Raw genomic sequence first — 21,121 nt, forward strand, 5'->3', positions numbered from 1 at the left:
TAGTTGTGTACGCCTTACTAAAACAATACATCGACAGTCTACACTAAAACATAATCATCACTTCACGGCGTCAAGTGGCGTCACTAGGTCGGGTGTCACCAGGTGATGTAATGGAGGGCGTCGGCCCACCCCCTCTAACAATTTAGCCGTTTCGGTTTGGTGTCACCCCCTACACTACTATCTTAATTCTTTAAACCATTGTTTTAACAGTAAATTTTACGCTTTTCGATTTGGTGTCACCGCCACCCTCTAAATAGTGTCACCGGGTCCGGACATCAACTCCCCTCCCGGCATTGTGACGCTGCTAACCGTTACTAATTAAAACTATCAACAACCTTTTACATAAACAACTTACGAAAACAACTAGATTTGTATCAAATTCACTCAAGCATTATCAGAAAAGGACATAACCGACATAACTATATTGTATGCAGACCTATATTACACAATTTCTTCCTAAATAACAAACTCAAAATTTAGTCATTCCATTTTTTTACGGCTCGGGGGGGGGGGGGGGAGAGATATGTTAAATCAATAAATTGCTACTTTAGATTTCAACCTGGGCCTAGAGATGTGAAATACACTAACTACTGTCCGGGTGTAAGTTGAGTTACCCTTTCGAACCTGTCCATACGCAGGTGAAGTAGAATTCCCCCTGTTTCAGTGACCTCGGCATTTGAAGGGATAGTGTGGTCATCACCGTGCACGGTCTCTGGGCCCCAGTCAATTGCATCCCCTCCTAGAAGCCCCCACCCCCCCCCTCTCTGCATGTTGGGCCCTCTATCGTGAAAGTATGCTATTATGCTAATTCCCATTAGTAAAACACCATATAAAATTAACTTAAGGAATTGAAGATAGGCTAGGTAAACGCATATGTTTAAACATAACTATTTAACAACAAACATATATATGAACAAATGTAACTCATACGCAACATATTGCTAAAACTACCTAAAAAGTTTGCATATATCAGAACATATTTTACAAATTTTAACTAATTACTGACCAACAACAAAAAAATATGGGACGGGGTGGCCTAGCGGCAGAGAGCTTGACTGCTAACCCGTAAGTCTCGAGTTCGAATCCGGGTCCACGTCAGCGCTATGCCCAGCAATGTTCCCTCTAAGGACCAAGAGTGTGTGTGCAAAAAATATGTAGTGTGCGCGGTGCTAAAAATGACTTGAGCAAAATAATACGTATTTTTAGTCTTGCAATTAAGCATAATAATGAAGGCATGCATTTTGATAAATTAATAGTATAATGTGTGTGACTAATGAAACGTATGCAATTAAATGGAGACACGAATACCATCAAAATAAAAAAAAAACTTATAAAAACTTTCAGAGTTATACTTAGACAACAAGTTATATGGTCGACTTACTATGTTAAAGTAAGACAGTCATATGGTAATAATGCTAATACTATAACGGTAATACAAACACAATAGTTTAACATATGCAACATTTAATAAAGCTGACTTAAAAAACAAATATTAGCTAACCTTTCAGGGGCATTTTATTGCAATTTCTCGCGTCTAACCTTGCATTGCTTCCACACCTTATATGCTTTGTTTAAATCCACATCCTCTCCAGCATTTAGATATAATTTAATTTGCTTTAGATTCTCCAAATGTGTGGCTTCAAGTATATTTCGTGCTTGCACTTTTATTATGTTAATAAGGCTAAAACCTTGTTCGTAATCAGCACTGCATGCTTGGAAGGTACAATAATGTCACTTAACTTTGCCAGTGAGCTAAATTGTTCTTTGTTTTGACAAATCTTGCATATTCAGACATATAATTTACAGACACAGATCTGAGTTTTTCACTTTATTGGAATTTGAAGTCGTTGTATTGGATGGTAATTAACTGATCATTTGTTGTACGTAACCCGTCTTTGTACTTTACGCACAGTTCTTTGATATCTTTGACGCCCAAACTCAAATGCACATTTTTTTAAAACCTGTAGAATAAAAAAAGATGACCAAAACTGCAGTTCATCTCCTGGAAACCAAACATTTAAATGGTCGCAGACTGATTGTATGTACTGTGTGGTTTGCCTTGTGTCGATTCTTTCGTTTAACTCACACTTTTCTTGGCTTTAAATGTTCAGTGTAGTGATGTGTTACGGCTGACTCCAGAGCTAAGGCATCACTTACAGCAGGCTGAGTTATTCCACTAAAAACGGTTTTGTAGAATACAGAATTGACTGGACGAAATTTAAAATAAAGGATAGCATTTTATGTACTGTTATGCCATCTACTATAAGCGTGTGGAATGATGCTGCTCGAAGTTATGTCAGTATGTTCTTTACAACAACATCGTTGATTACTTGAACAAACTCAAAGGCGTACTTCTTACTTCGCCAACTGTCTGGTATAGAAACATACTTCCCCCATGTGGTTATGAATCAGTTGTACCGACAGCATCGAGGCGTTCATCCTTATGGTAAGAAGAACATTATCCGTTAGGATTCGAACTTGATCCTCGTTTGACCGCTGGCGCTCGTTTTGCTCAATTAGTTTTCCTCGCTCAATGTAAGTTTCAACCAGCAGACGTTTAAGACCAGTCCCATTTGAGCGGTTGTACGAAATCGCAACATTTCCTACATAAACACGAGACAATAAATGACGTTTTCAGTAGTCAAGCGCCCATGATTCCCAGAGCTTTCCTGTGACCAATTCGTTGCTCTTGTTGGTTTTGTTACAAGTAGTAGCAGCACAGAACTTACACTTGTCCAATCTCATCTGAGTATTCTAAGGTGCTTTCTAATTCAACCGAAACATTCTTTGATCTGGCGTATCGGTTGTTACTTTAACTTTGAGCCATTCCAGTTTAAACGAATCTATCGCTTTTTTGTGTGCCACGTTGTTGTACTGCTTTTTACACACACTTTTTCCTCAACATTTTTAAATAGCACACAGTAGTGGACATTTATTCCTGATTTACCTAAGCAGTGTGTGCATACTAAAACATTTCGATCCACATGCACGTAATAATCCCAAGAATCGGATATATAATATATAAATCTTTAAACCAAACAGAGCAAAAACATCCACCTTAAGTAACGTAAAACTTGCATCTGACTTGGCTTAATCGTCAAAGTTTCAAGATGAGGTGGAGGGGAGTGAGAGGGGCGGGGGTCAAGCGACGATTAAAAAAAACGTGCAGGGTCAGCTTCAATTCACAATACAATGCAGGTATTAGATGTCAGCTCCGGTCAGTTTTCAGGGTAAACCATTAAATCAAGCAATGGGAGTGTCACACAGCCCCGCTCAGGTGAGAGTTAAGTCATAAACTAGACCTGTGCTATGACAACCGAGGTCACCCCCCTTCCCCCCCCCCCCCCCCCCCCCCCCGTCAGTGATAACCGCAGTTTCTGTTTATACCCCAAAACACAAAGGACTGTTCGTTTAACAAAACATGAACTAAAAATGTCGCTTAATTCAAATCACTGGCCACAATTTTCCTTGTGAATTAGGCTCGCCCGACGTTCTGGTAATCTGTGCGCGGGGTCAGAAAATGTCTGCGCGGCACATTTGAAAGTACTGCGCGGCCGCGCTTTGAAAGTACTGCGCGGCCGCGCAGCCGCGCAGCTTAGAGGGAACACTGATGCCCAGTCGCCTAAACTTTCCCTAACGAGGGTTAGGTTCCCATCAGAGCTAGGTGGACTCAGGGACGTTCAACTATCCTGAACCCGGATTCGAACTCGAGACTTTCGTAATAAGATGCAACATGGGCTTTTACTAAAACTAATTAGACAAACATGGAGACTAGCCCAGAAAACAAGAGTATAAGCTCCATCGGACTTTGCACTGTGTCACAGTCTCCTATCAAATGACATTATGAATATGACATCATTAGAGTAGGCATCAGTAGCGTAGCGAGGGGGGGGGGCGGGGGGGACATATGTCCCCGGCGCCGACCTTAGGGGGGGGGGGGGGGGGCGCCAAATTGAAAGTTTGAGGGGGGGGGGGTGCAAATGAAAAGTTCGGGTGGGGGGGGGGTGCAAATCGAAAGTTTGAGGGGGGGGGGTGCAAATGAAAAGTTCGAGGGGGGGTGCAAATCGAAAATTTGCTCCCAAGGGGGCGCCAAATTGAAAGTATGTCCCCGGGCGCCGGGAAGGGTCGCTACGCCTCTGGTAGGCATGTGGCATAGAGATTGACTTTTGAACTTACAAGATCTAACTAAAATCTTTAATTTTTTTTCTTTATATTATATATAAGTAGTCTGTAAACCAAAATTTAACTCAATATTTACTCTAATTTTGTAACGGATACAACATTTCAAAATCCGATATAGTTCCTTTTCTATATTATAAGGGATGATTGTATAATTATTAATTTTAATTTTACAATTAAGAAGAGTTTAACATTAGAAAAAAAAAAAGAAGTAGGCCTATAACTTACATTTGCCACTGAGTAGATAAAAATACGGTAGTTTCTTATTTGATTTAATGCTACCTACATATTTGTAGGAAACTAATACCCTAATTTTTCAGGAAATTATCAATAGGATTAAATTCTTAGACGGTACAAACTAGCATATACATATACAAATAGCCCGACATTTATGGATTATATTATACAAATCACGACATATTTAGAATTTAGACTACATTTCAGTAGCTACATGCAACACTACATTTCAGAAGCTACATGCAACACTACATTTTAGAAGCTACATGCAACACTACATTTTAGAAGCTACATGCAACACTACATTTTAGAAGCTACATGCAACACTACATTTTAGAAGCTACATGCAACACTACATTTTAGAAGCTACATGCAACACTACATTTTAGAAGCTACATGCAACACTACATTTTAGAAGCTACATGCAACACTACATTTTAGAAGCTACATGCAACACTACATTTTAGAAGCTACATGCAACACTACATTTTAGAAGCTACACCTAGCCCTAAATTAGAAGCTACACCTAGCCCTAAATTAGAAGCTACACCTAGCCCTAAACTAGAAGCTATACGTAGCACGTACAGAGTTTCTTCCAGGCATCTCTTCGGGGGGCGAAACCCCCCCCCCCCCCGAAAATTTTTTACCGCCCCTCCCCCGAACGAAATGAAATTTATATAATTTATATAGAAAATATATACTTTTAACAGTGTCCGCCCCCCCGAAGAAAGTCTACCGCCCCCCCCCCCCCCGAAAATTTCAAGCGCCCCCCCCCCCCGGAGAAAAAAGCCTGGAAGAAACACGTAGCACGTAGCCCTAAACTAGAAGCTACACGTAGCCCTAAATTAGAAGCTACACCTAGCCCCACATTTTAGAAGCTACACAAATCTCTAACGGGGACTGATATCGCGGGAGGTACAGTTTGATTATATTATCCTTGCCTAATCCGCCATTTTGTTGTGAGCTGTGTTCACCTGCCCGTGAGTTTGTTTATTTTAACCAAGGTGTTTGTTTTTATATTTTCTTATTCAGGAAACAACTTTTTTTTTTCTACTGGAAAAAATCTGCTTGGGATTTTTTAAAAAGTGTTTGGAAATTCTGTGAATAGTACAGGAACTGATGTTTGATTGGTTGATTCATTACCACGTGACTAGGATGCTGTAATATTTATACCGTGTTCAGACGAGCGTGTCGGCTTGTGATTATCTCGCTAACACCTGACCGGCGAATCTAGTCGCGCCCCCCTCCCACCATTATTCCCACAATCAGCCCCCTGCCCCCCGGTCCACAGGGGCCTGGACCAACCCTTGGCCCGGGGCCCACCGCCTACGCTACCCTGCTCTCGCCTGATGTCCCGATGTCCCCCAGGGGCCGGCACATGGATTGTGGAGCCACCATGGGCCACGAGCGGTTCGACTGCGGCCCTCACGGCTCCGACAGGGGGCCCTCGGAGCCGATGGGCCCCGAGAGGCTTGACTACAACGACCACCGACACCTCCACCACCTAGCCCATGACCGGTTTATAGACTGCGTGTCCGGTTCCCCGCTAGACCGGCTCGCGCATCACGAGAGACTAGACTTCGAGGGGCCCTTAAACGACGACCGCTTAGGATGCGGGGGCCCCGATGCCAACATGAACACGATGGGTAAGATGGGGGCCCAGCTGAGACACACGGGCCACCTGTTAGCAGAAGACGACATCAAAGACGAGTACCATTTTTCTGGATTTGGTTTGATTCAGGACCGGAACTGTATAGACCATCACCGGGTGAGTACTCAATTTCTCTCACATTCTTACAGCACAAGCAGTAGTTTATGAGTCTAATTTTGATGTTATCGCGACCTACACAGTCTGTTGCTCTTGTGGCTGCAGATTTGAAGGAAGGAAACTTACTCTTGTTATAGTCATTACAATATATATATATATATATATATATATATATATATATATATATATATATATATATATATATATATATATATATATATATATATATATATATATATATATATATATATATATTGTAAAGTTCCCTTTTGAAGGAAGGAAACTTACTCTTGTTATAGTCATTACAATATATATATATATATATATATATATATATATATATATATATATATATATATATATATATATATATTGTAAAGTTCCCTTTTGAAGCTGATATGGGGCAAGTGAAGTAGAGTTCACCTGTTTCTGTGAGCTCGGGAAAAGAAGGGATAGTGTGGTCAGCACTATGAGGCTCAACTGCCTTTACTTTCCCTAACGTGAGGCAGGTATCTGGATCTCTCCCCCTCTCTCTCTCTTTATACACACACACGCACTCACGCACGCGCACACACACACACACACGCACAAACACACACACAAATATATATATATATATATATATATATATATATATATACATATATATATATATATATATATATATATATATATATATATATATATATGTTACGGTCAAAGCCCGAAGTGCGGCCAATGCTAGGATTGGCCGGCCAATCCGCGCATTGGCCGGCTCTCTTGGCCAAAGCCCGAAGAACTTAGCACTAAGATCGTATTTCGTACATTGGCCGGCCAATGCGCGCACTGGCCGGGACGTACTGGCCAAAGTCCGAAGCGCTTAAACTTGACAGCGTATTTTGTACATTGGCCGGCCAATGCGCGCACTGGCCGGTATGTCCTGGCCAATGTTCTATCTAGACTAAGTTGTGATCGCATTTTCATTATTCTGGGTGCGTTTTCATTGAGAGTAACGTATTGTTTAGCTCTTGTTTGTATAGCATTCTATATGCAAGGCGACATGGATCAAAAGGGCCGTCAGACCATGAGACAGACATAGCAGATGGCTGTCAAAAGAAAAAAATGTAAATCCATGTTAGTTTCCATATATGGGCTCTCGATAAAATAGTTACTGAGGAAGATCTTGAGAACATTGAACAAGAAATGGAGGTTGCCATAAATGCAACGACATCCTCAGCTAACACATCTACTGCCGTGGCGGAACGTCCAGACCAGTTGCGTGACAATAATGTGGCCAACAGATTCTGTATAGTTTGTGAAAAACATTGTAGTGCAGCTCATTCTTTTGGATACTGTGGCAACGATGTCCATGCTATTTGTGGAATACCCAATGAAGCAGACGAAGGGTACGGAGGGAACATTACCTGCAGATTGTGTCACAACAAACAAGACATCATGGAACACAGGTCAGCAGCTCATACTGGCTTGCAAACTCAAGGTGCTAAGATGCTTAAAACATCAAATACAAAATTTAAAGATGGTGAAGTGGGTGACAATGTACGCATCCGTTTTCCAGATGTTGACGGTGATCCCCGAAGCGTGATTGCAGTTGTCATGAGCGTCGAGGGCGGTTTCTACAAATTAGGAACGGCACATGGTGTTCTAAAACAACTGTATGCTAAAAGTGAGTTTTCAATTCTTCACGAAAAACTGCTCTTATTGTCGTCAGTTGGCACTGAGGAAAAATCACTACGAACCATCGCATTTTCACAATCATTGACTGGGGGCCAAGGCTACACTCGCTGCAATTGCACAACTAAGTGCACAACAAATCGCTGTAAGAGTAAAAATAACAAGCTGCTATGTAATTCTAAATGCCATAAAAGTTCAACTTGTTGTAACAAATGATGATATTGATAGATTGAGACTATAGTACAATAAAAAATTAGAATGTTTCTGTCATTTACTTTAATTAATAATCAATAAAGACTTAATTTCATGACCCTTACGGTATAAAAAAAAAACAAAATGTGCTCATGATCTTCTAATTCGAACTTTGGCCGGTCGTCCCTAGCCAGATGATCTTCTAATTAAGACTTTGGCCGGTCCACCATGGCCAGTCCGGCCGGCCAAAGGCCGAAATCAAGAGCTATTTCAGACTTTGGCCGGTCCACCATGGCCAGTCTGCGGATTGGCCGGCCAAAGGCCGAAATCAAGCAAAGTTTCGGATTTTGACCGACCTATGGGAGGCGATATTGGCCAATGCGCGGATTGGCCGGCCAATCCTAGCATTGGCCGACTTCGGGCTTTGACCGTAACATATATATATATATATATATATATATATATATATATATATATATATATATATATATATATATATATATATATATATATATATATGGGGTTGTAGGAAAAAGGTACATGTATTACTTATTTGAAAAAATAGGTACTATAATTAATTACAACAAATGGATTACAATTTAAGCGTGTGTTTGGCATGTGGTAGATTTTACATATTTTTTTCATAGCAGAAGAAAAAAAGAAGTATAAAATGTCTAAAAAGTTGTTGGCTATCTGGGTAGATTAAGTATAGTCTGACAATTTACTAATCTGAGAAATGTAGATTTTTTTTACTTTACCCAAATTAAGCATGGCGCCTAATAGAACTGATTTTTTTTTTTTTACTTTACAATACAAACTAAAAATATTGTTAAATGAACACTTGAATGGTATACATTCCCTCAATAATTCTTCCTCGATGTGTGAAACCTTTTTTTTTTTTTTAAGTTTCTTTTTTGGATGAATTAATTAATTTCCGATGTCTAATTAATTTACAAAAGCGACTATAGCTACTTACGACAAAGTTCTAAAATATAAATATTGGTGTCTACCCTTATTAGTCATGTTTTACCCGAAAATATCAAAACGCAAAAGAAAATTATTCAAATCAAACTTAACCAACAATGATATTGCTAACAAATGTGGTAGTTGCAGTAAGGATTAAGCAAATAGTTATAAAACTAATAGTGTTGCTACATAACAAAACACATACAAATTATTCTCTCTACCAATACAACACTATCTGAAACACCACAACACCAAACTGTCTAAACCACCACACCAAACTATCTGAAACACCATGACACCAAACTGTCTAAAACACCACAACACCAGATTATCTGAAACACCACAACACCCAATTATCTGAAACACTATAACACCAAACTATCTACAACACCACAACACCAGACAACCACTAGATCTAATTGCTGTCAACCACAAAAGGACAACCCGCAGTTCCAACAGCAGCATACGGCTCATTGAATAGCTCAGCCAACTACGGCTTAACAAATGAGCCTAACACACTCACTGAAGTACTAAAATCGACTCACCAAATCACCATATAGCTCAATACAACTCTTTGAAAAAAGCTATTTACATATAATGTGTTATTCTCCCATTTAATAAAAGTCATAATATATAATAACTAAACAATTGAAATGCAAAAACCATACGTGCTGTATTCAACTGAAATACTTATACCACGGTGAACCTTTCTGAAATTACGTAATCAGTTGTTAGCTATATAAGGAATGTAATTTAATGAATGTTGTTTTCATTATGATGTTGCTATTTTATTGTTTATTAATGTTTACATTTCCTAGGGATAATAATTCAGTTTAAATATTGGGTTTTAATCTATGCCTTATAAAACGTTAGGATTAGTTAAGTTTATAATTTAGTATTCCGTTGTACGGTTAGGCTTTCCGTTATAGATTGTTCTTGTAGAGATTATGGGAGCATATTATGTTATGGGTTAAGGTTTTAGTACTGCATTAAATAATATTTGTTTTATTACATATTTGTGCTGTCTTAATTAAATATAATTAAAATAAAGATTTTGGGTCAAAGGAAAGATAATTTTATAATTTTTAAGCTGCTTATTGTTTAAAATTTAGTTGTAAATGCTTTTGTAATTGTGTGTGAGCTAGAATTAAGCTCTAGCTCCATACGGAGTAAGCTCTGAATGAAGTATCGGACCGAAGTTGATAATTAGTTCACACATCACACGTTATGTGATTCAACTTTCAAACAAAAAACTATTTTAGAGATTTTTTATTGTATGAATGTACTCCTTTTGCTAATTACGTATAATTGTTATGTAATTGTTTATTGTTATTTGATTACGCCTCACTGTTACATACTTATATTTTATTATGTAATTATGTTTCATAGTTAAGTACTTGTTTATTTGTTATGTAATCATGCTACATAGTTTTGTAATTATGTTTCATAGATAAATAAGTATGTTTGATAGTTATGTAATTATTCTTCAAAGTTTTGTAATTATGTTTCATATTTTTTGTAATTATTTTTCATAGTTATGTAATTATGTTTCATAGTTATGTAATTGTTTCTTTGTTATGTAATTATGCTTCATAGTTTTGTAATTATGTTTCATAGTTATGTAATTATGTTTCATAGTTATGTAATTATGTTTCATAATTATGTAATTATGTTTCATAGGTATGTAATTATCATTACAGTTGCGTAATTATATTGTATGGTCATATAAATTATTACGTTATATAAATATCTTTCATTGTTAAATGCCAACAATATAAAACATATACTTACTCTGTTTTAGGCCTGAGGTTTATCTAATATAAACATATAGTTTATATATAGCTGGGGGGTGTTAATTATTTAAATAAGAAAATGGAAGACATTGCATTTTCTAATGTAGGAGTGGGAGGGGGGGGGAGGGGGGGGGGGGTAAAGATGTAGCTAACAGCAACACAAAAGTTTAGCTTGTGTTTACAAAGAGTTTTAGTTTAGTCTGGTGCTATCTGAAAACAATAGGAAGGGGAGACAAGTTGGTGGGTTCATCCGGAGTAGGGGGGATGAGGATTGTTGTGGGGTCTGTTTCTAACTACTCACTGCGATTAAGTAGAGCTCAGATTGGCTTAGGATGAGGAGGAGGTCGAACTGAATATACGTACCTTGGTTTGTTTACATAGATGGTGTTTGGTGTTGGGGCTTCAAATCTTGGGGATTGGGATAAAATATGGGAGAGGGGATAGGTCGGGATAGGATAAAGTATAGGATAAGGTATAGAATAGGATAGAGAATGGAATGGGTAGGCGTTAGCGTTGGAGGAATACTCGAACAACAATACGCATTAATGATTACAAAATCTGTAATAGTATTATTATAAGTATAAATAATTATATAGTCATGATATTTAGCACATATAATTATATAAACAATTACAATATTATAATAATAATAATACTATAGATATACATTATTATATAGACATAATATAGCAGATATAATTATATAATCACATTATATGTTTATGTATGTGTGTGTGTATGTGTATGTGATGTGTGTGGATTTAGCTACACATTTAAATGTTGGTCAAACTTGAGAAGTTATTATTTTAATTAAAAGATGGCACAAAGCCAATAACATAAGATTTTAAAGCAAAATGCAAACCAAATTTGTAACCGTCGTTCCCACATGGTTTTGAACCCACTACCCTTATATATACACAAGCAGCGGCTGGTGTCAGAAGTTAGAGAGATGTGGATGAGTATTGAGAAAGGTGACAGTAAGAGCAAGGGAGTAAAGAGGATTAACAAAGGGGGGCGGGATAATTCCAGAGGTGTGAGGTTGGGAAATTATAAAGCACGCTCACAGTGCACTGACAGGCGGGTTAAATATAAATCATGACGTTTCGACCTGAGGACTACGTAAGAATACCCAGCATACTTAGGTCTAGGATATCTAAGATGACCACAAAGTAGGGTTCTTAATAAAAATCTAATGCTAATACTGCTAAGATCAACACAAAAATCGTGACCACTGGTGTCCGTGTCTTGTCTTAGCCATCGCCCAGTGCCCGGTACTTGACCACTGGTCAGGCTAATGGCAGACGGGAAGATAACTCACGTTTGTCAGGGGTTAAGACAAAAAAAGTTAAAAATAAAATACGCTGAGAATTGTACTTCTTAAGGCTGTTATTGAATCGAAATTCATCCATTCCTCCAATTTTCTCAAACTTATCATTTGCCATTTCAAGAAACTCATCCTTTTTCATTTCCTCAAACTCATCTTATCTCATTTTCTCAAACTCATCCTTTCTCATTTCCTTAAACTCATCCCTACTCTTACTCATCATGAAACTCTTCCTTTTTCATTTCCTGAAACTCATTTTCTCGAATCATCCTTTCATCTCCTCTCCCATCTCTTTCTCCCTACTCTTCAAAAACTCATCCTTTCTCTCATGTCATTTAAATAATCCTTCCCTACATTTCGTTTCTTATTGTCTTCTTGAGCCTTAATTAATCTATTTCATAACCCAAATCTAAAATATTTAAATGAGTTATCTACACAATTCACTATTCTATTCGTTACATAACAATGCTAACATCAATACACTATTTATATACGTCATCGGCATCTATCATTAAATCATTTTGGTTATTTCTACTTGATTTTTTCCTAAGAACATTTTTTTTCTGGAAAAATTACCATACATTTTTTTACGAAGATGGCATTGTAGGCTTTACACACATATATTACAAAACTAAAACTATAGATAGGTACATTTAAAAAAAAAAGCCAAAGAAAACAACAAAACAACAACATAAAAGGTATAATTCATCAATACTGTTTAGCCTTGTATTTAGTACATGAATAATATGAACAATAAAACATTGCACCGCATTGGTCATTGTTTTGGTTGTTTTACAATTTATCCAGATGCTAACCTCAATTTTAAGCATCCATAACTGTGTTTGTGTATTGTTTTAAGATCTATTTATTAATTTCACCAATACTTCACCATTTGCCATGAAAACACAAATTCACAATTTGACCTTAGATGCGGTAATTAACACTTCATTCAACATTCTTATGTATATATATATATATATATATATATATATATATATATATATATATATATATATATATATATATATATATATATATATATATATATATATATATATATATATATATATATATATATATATATATATATATATATATATGTATTTATGAGTATATATATCTTATGCTATGATCCGTAATACTAAATAACTTCATACAGTTAGATGCAGGAGGTGGTGGGCAACTTGGTGCTGATGTTGCCTACTCTCTGTGGTGCTTATCACAGATGTTATAGAAACTTGACCTAGCAGTTTTTTTTTTGTACCTTAGGGAGTGAAAAAAAACCCTATTTGTTTTCGTTTGTTATATTTTTTTAGCGCAATTTCCATTCTGGAGAATTGCGTTTATTAACCCGTCATTTCTGGATGGATGGATGGATGAATGTATGGATGTGTGTCTGCAGCTTTAAGTCGTATCTCCTCCTCAACGAAGCAATATCGATGACTAGTTACAAAAACAATTATGTTAAGCAAGTTACGAGGATGAACATAGGCCATAAAAATTCCGGGTTTCTTTCATGGATTTCCCGGAAAAGCCAAAAAACCTCGAAAAAATTCAGTTTTTGGCCCATATCTCGGCAACCAGACCACTTAGCGACTTGAAACATGTACCAATCGATTCCTGCCATAATTTAGAACAATATTGCCGAAGAAAGTTTTCAAAAATATTCTTTCGTTTGGTCACAAAATTTTTTTTGAATTAATTAAAATTTGGACCGAATTAGTAGGCATTTTATGCAACCACACCACACGCGTCATCACGTTCAATAGCTGCGCCATCACGTTCAATGGCTGCGACGTCACGTTCGGTAGCTGGGCGCGCAATGGTTTTTAGTCATGTAACTCTATTGTAAATAAAACATGTAAAATACTGAAAAAAAAAAATTAATAAAAAACGTTTTAATAACTAACCAATGGTTTTACTAACCCTGCTCTTGATTTACTCTACGACAGAGCTATTTTTAGATAACACAAGGAAATTGCGCTAAAATTGTCACTAGACTTTTTTTAATTACTTGTTTAAAGAACGGGTGGAGTGGGAATAGTAGACGGTGGGTCGCTTTCTGTCGCCATTTTTGCGACAAATTTGATGTTAGTAGCAGTATTTCTTCCAAACCTTTTTCTCCCGGTGAGGGGGCAGGGAGTGCATCCCTCCGAAGAGATGCCTGCAAAAACTCTGGTTAGTAGTCTAAAGAAGGTGGTAAAGTTTGAGCGACCCCTAATTGGCAACCTCTCGAACAACTTCCACAACCCTTAATGAAAAAGACTGCAATAAAAAGAACTGCACCTAACTATTCTTACTCCAATCTAGCTTTTAAAATTTTCCCTAATTTTATTTTTCTCTCTCTCTCTCTCTACAGCGGCCTATGCCCCCATTGGCGTCGGCCGATCCGGACATCCCCGGCTTCTGTGCCGGCTGCGGCGGAAGGATACTCGACCGGTACTACCTGCACGCCGTGGAGAAACAGTGGCACACGCACTGCCTGACCTGCAGTGACTGCCACTTCCGGTTGGACACGGAACTGACCTGTTTCGCCCGGGACGGGAACATCTACTGTAAAACAGATTACTACAGGTGAGACCTTTTTCGGCTTCCGGTGAGACCTTTTCCGGCTTCCGGTGAGACCTTTTCCGGCTTCCGGCTGGGCTCTATCCGGTTATTTCCGGTTTTGTCTTGAAAACGTATAAGTTTCATTCTTGGTGTGCGTTTCGTAATTAATTTATGATTCGATTGATTAGCTTTATCCACGTTTGTAACTATACCTTACATTGATTAGGTGGGTCACGTTTATGCCTTGGGTTTAAGTTAGGGTTAGAGGTTGATGTTTTCTTTCTGACATTGCGAGCTTTATGAATAAGGTTTTAACGCTGTTCGATAACTACAATATCTTTTTTTTAAATATATACATACTTTATAGTAGACCCAAGAGCTGAAAATAAATTTCAATTTAAATATTTAGCCTACCTACTGTTGGGTTTAAGGTTAAGAAAAGGGTTTAGATTAAGGTGTAGACAGCGTTACGACATGTTGGGATTAGGTTAAGAATCAGTTGTAGGATGAAGGTAACGGTTAAGGCTGATGTGAGGATTAAGTTTAGCTTCAGATATAGGTTGAAGTTTAAGACTAAGGTTAGAATACGGCCAGGGTTAGGGTTGAGTAAGGGAACAAGTAAAATAACAGTATTAATACTATTTTTTGTCAATCCGGAAATGTACCGTCGATTACCTCGCCATCGTATATTGTATTTAGGACGCTGTTAAATTTTTAATTATAATGTTTGGATATTGAAAAGTTGAAAAATATATATCAACAACCCCCTCAACGAATTGAACCCCACACTTACAAATTTGAAGATAACCTCTAAGACCTAATGCTCCCCCCACCCCTCCCCCCAACACACACACTTAACTGAACCTCAAATCCCCGCAAGTACCAATTCCAAGATTATCCCATAACCAGTGGCGTAGCGAGGTCGGGTGTCACCCGGCGCGGCACTTAATGGTGTCACCCCCAGAGGCGTACCGACCCTTCCCAGGGACAAACTTTCAAATTTTCGATTTGCACCCCCCCCCCCCCCCCCCAAACTTTCGTTTTGCACCCCCACCCTCAAACTTTCGTTTTGCACCCCCCCCCCAAACTTTCGATTTGCACTTTTCTCTATATATTTTGCTATTTTTTGCCTTGGTGTCACCCCCTAAATGGCGGTCCGCACCCCAGCCCCCCCCCCTCGCTACGCCTCTGCCCATAACACCTAATAAAACCTCACATCAAACCCCACACATCCAGCGATTCCCCCCCCCCCACCACTCCCTCCCCCCGACCCCGATAGACATTTTTAAACCACGACGGCACGATTCACGTAAATCACAAATCTCGTATTTCAAAAACTCGCACGAGCATCACGTATTTCGTTCATCACGCCAAAGCTCTCAAATGTCATATCTCATTGTCATATGCCATCATTAACCCCCCCCCCCATCCCCCACTTTATATACCACTCCCGTCTCTGAAATATCAAACGAAATCTTACACGTGCGAGAACTAAGCCTATACTCACTCTGGTTTTTCTTTCACAAGAGTTCGAATTTTTCTCGATTTTTTTCTTCTTCTTCTCCATACAAGAAGAAATCGATGCATCGTCTTCCTCAGGTTTCAAAAATTTGGAAATCGAATACTGGACGTCATTAGATTACAATCTGCGCTTTCATCATTAAAGATCATAAAACTAAAAATAGCTTTCTTTAAAAACATGAACAACAAAAAAGTGTATAAAGTAGGGAAACCCATTTGGTCAAATATTTAACAAAAAGATTAAATTTTGTTTAGAACCTAAAACAAAAAAAAAAACAGGAATAATAAAACAACACCGAGGATCGATAAAATACACACAGGAATTATGGAGATTAATCATGCGTGACGGAGTATTGTTTGATATCGGAACGTAGCCGTAAAAAAAAAATAATCGAGTAGAAATGTAAACAGTCACGGCGATTATCTCCCATTTTTAATAAGGGGAAGGAATAATTGTAAGATCGACATAATAGATGCCGAGTTATTTAAAAGGCTGTGTTGTGTGTGTGTGTGTGTGTGTGTGTGTGTGTGTGTGTGTGTGTGTGTGTGTGTGTGTGTGTGTGTGTTAAAACCTGTGAATCCTCGCCCCCGGGCTCATCGAGCGTGTCGTCTGCTACTTAGCAAACAACTGTTGTGAAAGTTACTTTTGTCCCCATGATTATAGATTTTTTTTTACGACGCCAAGAAGCATCAATTGAGCTGTTTTTTTTTCTTTTAGAGTTTACAAAATAGCCGATACGACACCCCCCCCCCCCACACACACACACAAATAATGGGTATACAATGTATTTATAAAGTTTTAAGGATTATGTTACGCTTCTAATTAATCAACTGTTTCATACACGTTGAATCATACAAAGAAAGTTACAGAAATTAGGCTGTGCTAATATAAAATCGAGAGAGCCATAGAGAAAAAAATGTAGCAAATTTTAACAATGTTTTTTTTATACAAATGTCAACATAATCTACAAAAAATAAAAAATATAATCTGAAAATATAATCAACAACGGCGTATATTCTTAACATTATCTTCTGTTCAGATACCGACTATTTAGTTTAACTGGCGATGAGTTAAGTCAGTAGCGTAGCGAGGGGGTGGGGCGGTGGGGGGGGGGACATATGCCCTAACCCCGGGCGCCGACCTTAGGGGGCGCCAAAATGGGTTGGAAAAATAAATTGAAAGGTTGAGGGGGTTGCAAATCGAAAGTTTGAGGGGGGTGGGGTGCAAATCGAAATCTTGAGGGGGGGGGGGTGTGCAAATCGAAAGTTTGAGGGGGGTGCAAATCGAAATCTTGAGGGGGGGATGCACATCGAAAAGTTTGTCCCCGGGCGCCGGGAAGGGTCGCTACGCCTCTGAGTTAAGTCGAAGGCTGGTAAAGGCTTTAACTTCAATTTTACTACAAGTTAATAATATAAAGTTTGCGGAATAGTTGCATATTTTTCTTATTCCTCTTCGTAAATTCAAGTTTGATTAAGTGCGTTTTGAATTAGACTGTATTGTCAACTATAACTCAGTCTCTGAAGTAAGTAATATAACACGCTTTAGCTTAACGCCTAATCCATACTATTACCTAAGCTATTGTCCAAACAATAATCTAAAGAACAACGCAAGCTAAAATATGATCCAAGCTATATTCCAAGCTAAAACCCAAACTATACCCTAAACTGTAACACTACCTATAACCCAAGCTAAGAGCTAAAATCCAAACTATAACTCAACTAAGATTTATTACCCAGGCTATTACATATTCGAAAAGCGATAACCCAAGCAATAGTTCAAGCTATAACCCAACATAAAATAACCCAAGTAATGACCCAAGCTATAAACCCTAAACTCTAAGCCTAACTATAACCCAAGCTATAAGCTAAAATCCAAACTATAACTCAACAAAGAGTTATAACCCTGGCTATTACAGAAGCAAAAAGCGATAACCCAAGCTCTAATTTAAGCTATAACCCAACATAAAATAACCCAAGTAATGACCCAAGCTATAAACCCAAACTATTGACTAAGCTATAACCCAAACTAAAAGCTAAAATCCAAACTATAATCAAGATTATAACCCAAACTCTAACCCAAAACTATGACCAAAAACTCTAACACAAAACTATAACCCAAAACTATAACCCAAAACTATGACCCAAAACTATAACCCAAAACTATAACCGAAATTATGACCCAACCCTCACGAATCATCATGCCCCCACTCCCCCCCCCCCCCCAACATCATCAGTATCCGCACCCGCAACAGTCGTCTTATCTCTTAGTCCCGCCTTCTTAGGTCACGTGGTAAAACAACATCAGACGACCACATGCCCCCACAGCTCACCCCCGTGGGTCGGGGCGGCCGTCACGGTCTGTCCCTGCTCACACAAGCGTGACCGCTGTAATATTTCCCCGGGGACACGATCAAGCAGAGGAACGCGCTCACCCTATGCGCGCCACGCTCTGGAACCGTGCGTTAACTCTTATGGTGCCAGACCTACTGCGGGAAATGTCCGAGTTAACCCTTTATATGCCTATTTGGTTACGATAAAATAAAGCTTTGCGTTTACACTTTGTACATCAACCCAAAAACTTTAAACAAGTAAATTAACTCTTTGTATGCCTATTTGATTACGCTAAAATAAAGCTTTGCGTTAACCCTTTGTACATCAACTCAAAAACTCTGTGAGTTAATTTTTATAATGTCTTCTAAATAAGTAAATTAATCCTCTATATGCTAATCACAATAAAATCGAGGAACGCGTTAATTTTAGCGAGCCAACGGTAATTGTCATTCATCTTGTAATCCCTTATAGAGAACTGTGTTAACCAATTATATACCAGCCTAAAATGCAGTCAATTATGTAATCACATGTTAGACCGCAATTGATTAAGTATTGATGCGTCAGTTTCAAATCACATTTAAGATCCTTTGACGTCTGTAATATTACCTAGCGGTAGAGAGCTGGACTGTTAACCCGTAAGTCTCGAGTTCGAATACGGGCTCAAGTCAGTAGACAGTCCCTGAGTCCACCCAACTCTGTGGGGTACCTTTCTCTCATTAGGGAAAGTAAAGGCGGCTGGGCATAATGCTGACCACACTGTTTCTTCATATGCCCAGGTCACTGAAACAAGTGAATTCTACTTCACTTGCCCCGTAGACTGTCAGGTTTGAAAAGGAACTTTACTTTCAGTAATATCGCATTAACCCTTAACCCGCCTGTTTTTACACAACTTAGTTAACCCTTTAACTACTAGCGTAGTGGACATCACCTGTAATATGCGCGTGTTTTAACCCCAAAAGCAAATTACTTAAAACTCATCAAAGTGAACGTTAGTGAAGAACACATTAAAAAAAATACTGTCTATGTCTGTATACAACTAACCATCATTTTGCCCCTATGATGCCCAGTAATTACCCACGGTGCCCTGTGAATAACATAACCCCCCCCCCACCCCCAAACAAAAACAAAAAAACAACAAAACAAAAAACAAGAAACAACAGAATAAATATGTTTCAATTAGAATGAATAAGCGCGTTATGCCGGTAGAGAGGTTTTAGTCGGGGGTCTACGTGTGAAGGTCGGATGAAGCTTAGCTATACAGCACCCATTTTCAGATTCGAACTCGGAACCTTCGGGCCAGCAATGAAGCTTTCCACCACTCAACCACGCCGTACCACATCGCCATTAAACGCTGCATAACTTAATATTCCAAAACAAAGAAAACTTAGCAAAATGCTTAACACAAAAAATATATCAAGAAATTGATAAAAAAGTTTATTCGACTGTTAATTAGCTAAGTAAAGAATCAATTTTTGAAATCATACATTGGTAACAGAATACGGAATTACAAAATAAACTGTAAAATACAGTAGTAAGAAACTAGCTTTTAAAAAAATAAATAAAAACATGAGGACAGAGTGGAAATAAAGTTGCGAAAACCAGAAGATTTCTAGATCGGAGAATTATACGAGTTGATGGAATGTGCTGTCTAGGGAACGGATATTGACCGGATGGATGAGATGTCCAGTTGATTAAAAAGTGAGAGAGTAAGTATTTTTTTGTGGACAAATATACGTAGTGTCCAGTAATATTGTGGGTAAATATACGTAGTGTCCAGTTGTCGTGTGGGTAAATATACGTAGTGTCCAGTTGTCGTGTGGGTAAATATACGAAGTGTCCAGTTGTCGTGTGGGTAAATATACGTAGTGTCCAGTTGTCGTGTGGGTAAATATACGTAGTGTCCAGTTGTCGTGTGGACAAATATACGAAGTGTCCAGTTGTCGTGTGGGTAAATATACGTAGTGTCCAGTTGTCGTGTGGGTAAATATACGTAGTGTCCAGTTGTCGTGTGGGTAAATATACGAAGTGTCCAGTTGTCGTGTGGGTAAATATACGTAGTGTCCAGTTGTCGTGTGGGTAAATATACGTAGTGTCCAGTTGTCGTGTGGACAAATATACGTAGTGTCCAGTTGTCGTGTGGACAAATATACGTAGTGTCCAGTAATATTGTGGGTAAATATACGAAGTGTCCAGTTGTCGTGTGGGTAAATATACGAAGTGTCCAGTTGTCGTGTGGGTAAATATACGTAGTGTCCAGTTGTCGTGTGGGTAAATATACGTAGTGTCCAGTTGTCGTGTGGACAAATATACGAAGTGTCCAGTTGTCGTGTGGGTAAATATACGTAGTGTCCAGTTGTCGTGTGGGTAAATATACGTAGTGTCCAGTTGTCGTGTGGACAAATATACGAAGTGTCCAGTTGTCGTGTGGGTAAATATACGTAGTGTCCAGTTGTCGTGTGGACAAATATACGTAGTGTCCAGTTGTCGTGTGGACAAATATACGAAGTGTCCAGTTGTCGTGTGGGTAAATATACGTAGTGTCCAGTTGTCGTGTGGACAAATATACGAAGTGTCCAGTAGAGGACACGT

General features: G+C 38.5%; 1 protein-coding gene across 1 annotated transcript in view; it reads left to right on the forward strand.

Annotated features, from left to right (window-relative positions):
* Window positions 1-6,010: 6,010 nt before the first annotated feature.
* Window positions 6,011-21,121, forward strand: part of LOC131940732 (LIM/homeobox protein Lhx9) — a 78,237-nt gene continuing 63,126 nt past the window's right edge. The window contains exons 1-2 of the mRNA XM_059299501.1: window positions 6,011-6,184; window positions 14,490-14,704. Of these exons, the coding sequence (XP_059155484.1) occupies window positions 6,050-6,184; window positions 14,490-14,704 (350 nt within the window). The 5' untranslated portion in view covers window positions 6,011-6,049. The remainder of the gene's footprint in view (window positions 6,185-14,489; window positions 14,705-21,121) is intronic.

The sequence above is a fragment of the Physella acuta genome, unplaced genomic scaffold, assembly GCF_028476545.2.
Source record: "Physella acuta isolate Inbredline_101_S28 unplaced genomic scaffold, ASM2847654v3 ptg000328l, whole genome shotgun sequence".
Classification (NCBI taxonomy): Eukaryota; Metazoa; Mollusca; class Gastropoda; family Physidae; genus Physella; species Physella acuta.